General features: G+C 42.6%; 1 protein-coding gene across 1 annotated transcript; it reads right to left on the bottom strand.

The window, feature by feature from the left end:
- Positions 1–485: 485 nt before the first annotated feature.
- LOC101647613 (zinc finger protein Pegasus-like) lies at positions 486–1,726 on the bottom strand. The gene has a single exon (XM_045291660.1). It carries the CDS (start codon positions 1,724–1,726, stop codon positions 488–490), a length of 1,239 nt encoding a protein of 412 aa, XP_045147595.1. The 3' UTR covers positions 486–487.
- Between the last annotated feature and the right edge of the window lie 7,440 nt (positions 1,727–9,166).

Here is a 9,166-nt window from a genome sequence, read left to right as displayed (position 1 = left end):
CTACTCTATACACACACATACCACACACCTGAGATAAATTGCAACAGGTTTTCTACAAGAAAAGTAACTGGTCTCTCATTGAGAAATACGGCAGAAAGACTATCCAGCTGTACTCATGTCCCGAAATCACAAGAGTCTGTACCAGTTTAAGTTTCCTGGACTATCCACGTAGGGGATGATTGACATGAATACCTCCTACGAGTATGACTGGACTCTAATTCGCCTATGGCTAACCAAGGGGAAACCAGGCACCCAGCCGGCTAGCTGCTCTAACACAGACATGACCCTGGCTAGGCTTTTATGGGGTGGAGGATTTTGTTTCCACTGTCAAATTTATCGTCTATAAATTAAAATGTATAAACTTTAAATTAGCAGACATCTTACCTGCTCTTGGGTGCAGTTAAGGGGATGACCCAAAACATACTAACAAAAAACTCCCACCAAAAACCCCCCAAACAAACCCCAGGTGTGGGGTGATTGTTCTTAATCAGCGTTGGCTATGCTGACCTCTTGCAAAATGACAGGCAAAGTCATACTTGTTTTTACATTTGCAACCACATATGTTACACTGAAAAGGGTTTTCGTATCCGTGACATCCCATGTGAATAGTGTACAGTATATTGTCAGCAAAATACATGTCACAGTGCTGGCAGTGGTGCAGAAGCTGGGGGTCCTGGGCCGGCAGGGTCGGGCCTGGCGTGCTGGGCTGGCTGTTTCCCAGGCTAGGAGTACTCGTGTGGGTACTTGGTTCACTGCTGAGCCCTGCCCCTGGGCTGTAGTTCCTCTGACCGGGTGCCAGCCGAGGGTCGGGGCTGGGGGGAGAGGCGCTCTCAGGAATACCTGCCGACGCGGCAGAAACAACGGCCTGGGCAGAGGGCTGCTGAATCATGAAAGGCTTTTCGTCCGGGCAGGGCACTGCATCCCGGGATGCGGCGTTTTGGTTTTCAGGAGGCAGGCTGGACAAGTGTCCTGCTGGAGTCGAGAACTGATTTATAGGGTTGTCCATCATGAGTTCTTGGGGGTCCCTTGGGAGGCCCTCCGTGGGTGGGGCTTTCACCATGCTCTCATAGGCGTCCGTCTGAAGGTGTGGGATTTCGTGGGTGAAGTCGTTAAGATAGTCGGGTTTCTGGACCTCCATGGAGGACGGGCTCCCGTTGATCAGGGCTCTTCTGCTGTAGCCCAGGTTGCCGGTCTTCTTCTGTAAAACCCCCCACATCTTCTTGCTGCTCAGGGAAGACCTGGTACTTGTCATTGGTACCATTTTATGCTTGCGCCTCCGATGGTGGGAGAGGTTGCTCCGGTCGCTGCAGCAGAAGGAACATAATTCACATTTGTACGGCTTTTCGCCTGTGTGGGACCGCATGTGGGCTTCGAGATGGCGCTCGTAAGCAGAGGCGAAGGGACATACGTGACACCTATGAGGTTTCTCACCGGTGTGGATTCTAATGTGCTCGACAAGCCGGGCCGTCCCTTTGCAGGCATAGGTGCAGTACCGACACTTGAGCTTCCCATCAAAGGTCCTTTCAAACCCGTCTACGTCCAGAGAAACTTCAGATGGGTGATCCGGTCCATTTGGATCACCATCTGTTCCGGCGCCCCGAAGAGCCTCGGCTCCTTTGTCCCCACTAACGGACCCAGAGATCGTGTTCACATGCTCGGCCTGCTGCGTCAGGTACTCCTGAAAGGCTTTCACGAAGTCCCGAGGCTCGGGTTTCCGCTCACCCATCTTGGCTTCCGTTTGAAGTTCACAGTTCGTTACCCCCCGAGACGTTCGCACCGCGTCACCCCCACCGCCTGGTTCGTCACCGCCCCCATATTTCGACCCATGGATTCTTAAAGTCAAACAGCAATAGGAATAATGTACAGTTTAATAGATGTACGAGGGTAAGTCAAAAGTATTGTTACTCGGGTCCCAGTTTATATAGGCTTAGATTTCTTCCAAACAAAATGTGTCTCTGGATAAGTGGATGGCTTCAGGCAAGGACTCTCAAAAATACGTAAGTCTTAGTCTCCTTAGGTTCCCTTCAAAAAAAGAAATGCAACAAACCATGACTTCCCCGCGCCTGCTGGGCCAGTTGGATTCAAGGTAGAGAGACCAGCTCAGGAGAGTATGGTGACTGGGTTTTGAGATTTCAAAAGGGTTACCTTGATAGATATTCTTCAAAGATACCAGATGATCGTGGGGACTTGTTATGAAGAAATTTTAAGAAAATGGAAAACTGAATTGATGAGAAAAAAACACCAGGAAAGTTGTACCAAGGAATTTTCCCATCACCACAGTGCGCCTGGTCATTCTTGGAGGGTAACAAGAGATGTCCTCCGAAAAAAATTTTTTAAAAAAATTATTTTATTCGGGGCTCATACAATTCTTATCACAACCCATCCATCCATCCATTGTGTCAAGCACATATGTACATTTGCTGCCCTCATCATTCTCAAAACATTTGCCTTCTACTTGAGCCCTTAATATCACTTGCTCATTTCCACTTTACCCCAACCATCCTACAACTATGACCCTGTCCCTTCAGACTTCTATTTAGTTCCCAAACTCAAGGAACATTTAACAGAGCATGATTTGAGTCACTGGAGGATGTCTAAAGGGCTGTTTGGCTTGGTATCAATTAAAGAGTATAGAATATTTGGGGGAAGAGTTAGAGAACTAAAAATTACCTAGACCATCTTTATTTAGTAAAGGTTTCTATGATTTTTTAAAAAAACTTTTTCTCTTATAGTGAATCACAGTTACGGATAGTTTATTTGGTTAGGTACAAACTAAAATTGTGAAGCAAAATTAATTAGAATCTTTAAAAAACATTTTGGAATAGATATAGTTATAAATGTTTAGGTATTTGAAGTTACTGCCCCCCATAGAAATGTGAAAAGCGTTTTCTCCAATGGTAATGGTGACACATTATCATAACCAGGAAAATGGCCTTGGTTTAATTTACACAGTTCATTTAGATTTTGCCAGTATACCAAACTCTTGATCAAATTTTTGCCACAGATGGTCTTCTGTTTTTAAAAGTTATGTAATTTTATGCTCTATTTTGAGTTCTGTGATGACATTTTGTTATTGTTATATAAGATGTGAGAGAATTAGGTCAAAGTTTATTTATTTTTTGCTTAAAGATTTCCAATCGCTCCTTTACACTTTCATTAAAAATCAGATGGATGTACTTGTGAGGGTCCCTTTCTGAAATTTCTCTTTGTCCCCTTGATATGTCTATCCTCCATGAATACCATAATTCTTGATAGCTCTAGGTATATGAGTAAGCCTTAGCACCAAAATGAGGGGTTCCTCCAAATTTTTTCTCCTTTTCCAAAATTTTTGTTGACATAAAACAACCCCATGCATTGAAAATAAAGCTTTACTTAGTTTTGTTACAAAAACCATATAGTTCACCACTGAACATTAGAAAATATAGATAAGAAAATTTATTGTAAAAGCTATAAATTGAACTCCATAGAAAAGCCATTGTGTTTGGCTGAGTTTTCTAGAGAAACAAAACCAGTGACACTCATGTCTATGCAAGACAGGACTTTGTATCAAGGAGTAAGTTAATATCAAGAAGGCATCCCAGCCCAGTCCAGCTCAAACTCGTGAGTCAGATGGGAGCTGACGCCCTCGTCAGACTCACAGAAGTGCAGGTCGAAGAAGAATGATGAAGTGGAAAGGAAGGAGATCATTGACCTATGCCTGCAGTTAGTTCTGGGGACCCAAGGTCGATGGGAACAAGGCAGAGCGCCAGCAGCAACCAGGGTCAGCGGCCTACGTTGTAGGACCCAAAGAGGTAGAAACAGAATCTAAGCAAGCTGGAAAGTGAAGGGCAAGAGAAAGAGAGCCGTTCCCAGTCTCTCTCTTATAAGAAGGCCACACCCCCAAGAAGGCATCGCTAGGCTACTTTCTGATTGGCAGGTTGGACCCCACTCCTGCCTCCACACAGGTATCATCAAGTTGATATAAAATCTAACAAAAACCATCAAAATGACCAAAAGACTTGGGTAATCGTCCTTTGAGTCAACGATTAAACATTTATTGATAGCTTCTCATTACACTCAATGAAGAATACTTAAGCAAACATCATCATACTAAATCTTCACTAAATCACTAGAAGACAGCTTATCTCTGCTTGAGGAAGCAGAGACTCAGAAATATTAAGTAATTTTTCAAAAGTCACCAATTTAATAAATGATAATCCCACACGTCTGTCATTACACAGGGCCTTACATAATTTAGCGACTGTGTCCTCGCCCAGCACCTTCTCACCCTCGGCCTTTTTCCTTGTTTCTTGCTTTTGAATCTTTAGATATGAGGTTTTCTCTTCCAGAAATGCCCATTTCCACTTGATTGCCTAGAATTTATTTTCAAAATGTAGCTGAGATATCACCTCCTTAGGAACCCCTTACAAACCGCCACTCCACTTACCTCCTGTGCTTTGCTTTCTTCAACCCCTCCTAGCTCTCTGGCTTGCATATAGCTCAGCTGGCACTTGCTGCTGTTGTGGTCACTCTATTTCTATGTCCATTTCTTCTAACAGACATGGAAGCAGGCACCAGGGAAGGCAGGCTCTGAGACCATCCCTCTCCTTAATCACACTTTCCATTGTAAGAAGGACCAGCCAACCAGCTTCCCTATACTTGTCATCCTGACAAAACTCCTGGAAAATATCAAACATAGTGATCACTCAGAGCCTCTCCTTTAACCAGCACCTCATCTATCGGTGGTGCTACTGTAGGTATTGTCTTTTCTATTTCATACCATGGATTAGGAAGAGTAGCAGACTTATCCATGCTTTGGAGTATTGAAGTAGCATTACTAGTGTTAAGACTAATCAGGCTGGAGAGCCAATTTAAGAAGCCCATATTTATAATTTTATTTCTCTAGAAGCACTCCTGGTACCAAAATGTGTTAGATGGGGTTCTCTAGAGAGATAAAACCAGATTGCTAATAATTATATATATATATATATATTTATATAGATAGATCGATATACAACACAAGAAATAAACAGTTACGTTATAAAGCAGTACTAATGGCTCAGTACAATTCAAATGTGTTAGACAGTTGTGAGACACCGGCAGTCCTTCAAGTCTTGAGGGCCGCCAGGTCACCAACAGTCAGTCCCCAGCCCAAGAGATGTAAATTCCAATTGTGTGGCGAAGCAGATCTTGAAGGAACCTCAATGTACAGCGACACAGTCCACAGGCTAGGTGTCCCACAGGTCACGTAGCTTGCAAATGGAGACACAGGACAAGCCAGGCAACCGCACCCTGGTCCGATGATCAAAGAGCGAGAGACAAGAAAGGCGAGGCTCGCTGAGCCATTTATCTCTCCACCCTTCAATTAATCCCACTTGTGTTTATTGACCAGGCTGGCACAATAAATTAACTACCTCAGTGTTGTTCCAGAAAACAGTACACTGCCTGGTCATGAGGTATGGTATAGGCTTAATTATTGGAAAGTGAAAGATAATCACACCCATAATCTGCACACACGAGCAGGAAGGTAACAAATGTGCGATATTGTGACATGGATGGAGAATAAATTGTAGGGAAAAATGAAAGAAAAAGTTGTCGAGAATGGTGAGGCCTTGTTGTGATGGAAAGAGCTTCACAGCTTCCTTTCGAGACATTCACACTGAATCTTGGAAGAAAGCATCCTGCGAGGTAAACCAAAACTGAAGACTGAGCAGGCACGTGGGACTGCAACCTGCCTTGGGAATTTATAATCTCATTTTGAGGAAAAATATTCCTAAGAGAAACAAGGAATGCCTATGTAAAAACCCCAAAACAAAAACAAGTAAATAGGTTGCTCCATTGGGCGTCCCTGTGAATTGAGAAAGGCGGGAGCAGATGATGGACCAGGTCGCAAGGCCACTGTTTATGAGGTTTCCAATAGCGTCCGCAGTGTGTTTTATAGGGCTGCGCAATCTTCTAAAATGTCACTGCCGTCGAGTCAATTCCAGGTCCTAGAGACCCGATAGCACAGGTAGAACTGTCGCCCTGGGTTCCCGAGACGGTACCCCTTTGAGGGAGCTGAGAGCCTCGCCTTGCTCCTGCAGAGCCCCAGGTGGTTTCAAACGGCTGATCTCTGGCTACAGTCCAGTGCGGAACCACCACCTCTCAGGGCTTCAAATTCTGCTTTCCACGTGTTGGTTCTGACTTTTATTGTAGAGTTTTTTTTTCCTTTTAAAAAAAATCTTATATAACAGATTTATTGGGTTTTGACAGGTATTACTTGATTTTTTTCATTCATGTTCAACTTTTTCTTATAATCTCATTGTGTGTGCCTCCCTTATTATTTTTAAAAATAATTTTACTGGGGGTTCTTACATGTCTTATCACAATCCATACATTCCTCCAGTGTGTCAAGCACATTTGCACACATGCCACCATCATCATTTTCAAAGCATTCTCTTCCCACTTGAGCTCCCGATTTCTTCCCCCTCCCACCCCGCCCACCCTCCCTCATGAACCCTTGATAAATTATAGATTATTTTTTCCATATCTTACATCGTCCTCTGTTGCCCCTTACCCACCTTTCTGTGATTCGTCCCCTGGGGGGAGGCAGTCCTAAGTTGATCCTTGTGATCAATGCCCCTTTCTCCCCCCATCCTCCCCTAATCCTTCAGGTATCTCTACTCTCATTGTGTGCCCTGAGAGGTTTATCTATCCTGGATTTCCTTTGTTGCGGGCTCTTACCTGTAGCTGTGTGCATGCTCTGGTCTAATTCAATTTGTAAGGTAGAATTGAGGTCATGAGAGTGGGGTAAAGGAAGCACCAAAGAGCTAGAGGAAAGTTGTGTGTTTCATCGGTGCTATACTGAACCCTGATTAGCTCATCTCTTCCCTGTGACCCCTCTGTGAGGGGATGTCCAATTGTCTACAGATGAACATTGGGTCTCCACTCCATGCCCCACCCCACTACCCCATTCAGCTTGGGAATGGTTTTATTCTGGGTCTTAGATGCCTGATACCTGATCCCATCGACACCTCATGATCACAGAGACTGGTGTGCTTTGCTGCTTCTCAGCTTGATGGCCGCTTGTTTATCTTGAAGCCTTTAAGACTCCAGACCCTGTATCTTTTGATAGCTGGACACCATCAGCTTTCTTCACCACATTTGCTGATGCACCTGTTTTGTCTTTAGTGATCATGTCGGGAAGGTGAGCATCACAGAATGCCAGATTGTTAGAACAAAGTGTTCTTGTGTTAAGGGAGTACTTGAGATGAGGCCCAATGTCCATCTGCAACTTTAATTCTTAACATATAGATATGAGCATATAGTTCTATTCCCCTCTCATTATATATATATTTACATATGTAAATGGCTGTATTTAGGCCTCTATAAATGTCCTTTGCCTCCTGGTTCTTTCCACTATTTCCTTTTTACTTCCCTCTGCAATAAATAGTTCAGTGACATTACATTTATCATGTTGTTCAACTATGACCTTATCTATTCCTAAATCATAGTATCATCATAAACAGAGACTTGGTGCTCTTTGTTTGCTTGTTTTAGTAGTTTTCTTGTTATAATATTTACATATCATACACTTTCATAGTTAAGTCACTTTTAAAAAGAATTGTATATACATCATCACAATCAGTTCTAATGCTCCCTCTCCCCTCCTGAATTCACTCTTTGCTTCTCAAATCCCATTCACTCTTCCACCCCCCCCTTCCCAATAAACTATTGTATCAGTTATTGTCTCTAGATATCCACTCCTTTTGTGCTTCACAAACTGGGAAAACTAACAGAAACAATAAAAAACAAAATAAAATGAAATCACAAGAAGAAAATGACAACAATATACAAATAAAAATAAAAGGTAAGAAAGAAAAGACCACCATTAATATTTAAAAAGCCAGAGAAGAAATTTCTGTAATGGAATGAGAAATATTTTAGCCTAGAGCAAATTCATGTTGGATCAAAAGGGTGGCTAACCAACAAAGTATCATATTAAACTATGCTTTGATTCACCACAATCAAGTTTATAATAATCTGATAGTAAAGCTGTTCACAAGGCCCTGACCTGTGGCTAGAGGGGATCTGCCAGAGGTTTAATCTGACGAGATCTTCTGCAGATGGATTTTGGGCTCCCAGTGTCCTCCACAGCGTTCTGCAAATTACGTGTTCACAATTAAGTTCTGATATTTTTCCCTTTATCATGTCTGGATTTTGTTATCATCATCTTTGGATCACACAGGCTGGTGTGTATCTTTGATGTGGACTAACTCTTCTTGGATTGAGGCTAGAATTACGTGGGAGCCCAGAATCTATCTGCTGGTCCATGGGTTATGAATTATAAACTTTAAAATGGCAACTTCAACAAAACAAAAATAAACAAACAGACAAACAAAAGTCAGAAAAACAAAAACCCAAAGAACCAAAAAAAGAAATATATTGTCAATCATGTCCCTGGGGTATAAGGCATAGACAACATCAATAATTTATCAAATGACATAGAATTTAAGATACTGTTGATAAGAGAAGTTTATGCAAGTATAGTCCAACTGCAAGCTGCAATCCATGAGTTGTTGCTTTGTGTCGATAGATTTCTTAATTGATTGAGCTCTGTTGATGTTGAGGATGGGAATTGATGCTAGTGGAAAATTTCCTATATCATTTCTGACAAGTGCAGATCCTTGCCTATCAAGATTAAAGCCTGTCATGTTAGTGCAAGGGGAGCATTGAGGTACTAATATATGGTGGTTCTGGGTCCCCTTTCATTGGTCACTCCCTGAGCCAGGTGTGTGACCGAAGGTCCAATGACCATTATTTCCTCAGTCTTGAGGTAGCCCATCCTTTGCTTCCTCTCCCATCAGAGTATTTCAGTCCTGAGACCCAGAGTAGAGATCCCTTTGAGATAGGGTCCAATTTGTTCAGTTAGACTTACACATTGAGTCCTTCATGTGTGGCCCTTGAGGGGTGCTATGTTGCCGGTAAGGCCAGCGTTGAAGGTCACCATAGTGCTTAGTCCATGGCATGGTTCAAAGCTCGTTTTTAAAATCATCACTATTCCTTTGCCACCTGCATTTTAAAGCTCAGTGTACATGCATTTATCAATAGTTCTTACAGTTTGAGGTTTTTGTGCATTATTTAAGACATCTTTCTATATCTCAACTACAAGAATATCCTTGTATATTTTATCTTATGATTTTAAGTT

Source organism: Echinops telfairi, unplaced genomic scaffold (genome assembly GCF_000313985.2).
Source record: "Echinops telfairi isolate 266 unplaced genomic scaffold, ASM31398v2 ScPeMD7_70;HRSCAF=299, whole genome shotgun sequence".
Taxonomy (NCBI): domain Eukaryota; kingdom Metazoa; phylum Chordata; class Mammalia; order Afrosoricida; family Tenrecidae; genus Echinops; species Echinops telfairi.
This window is presented reverse-complemented; position numbering and strand designations above follow the sequence as displayed.

Excerpts from the sequence above, each read along its gene's own strand:
- LOC101647613 (XM_045291660.1), bottom strand. The coding sequence starts at position 1,726 with ATGGGTGAGCGGAAACCCGAGCCTCGGGACTTCGTGAAAGCCTTTCAG.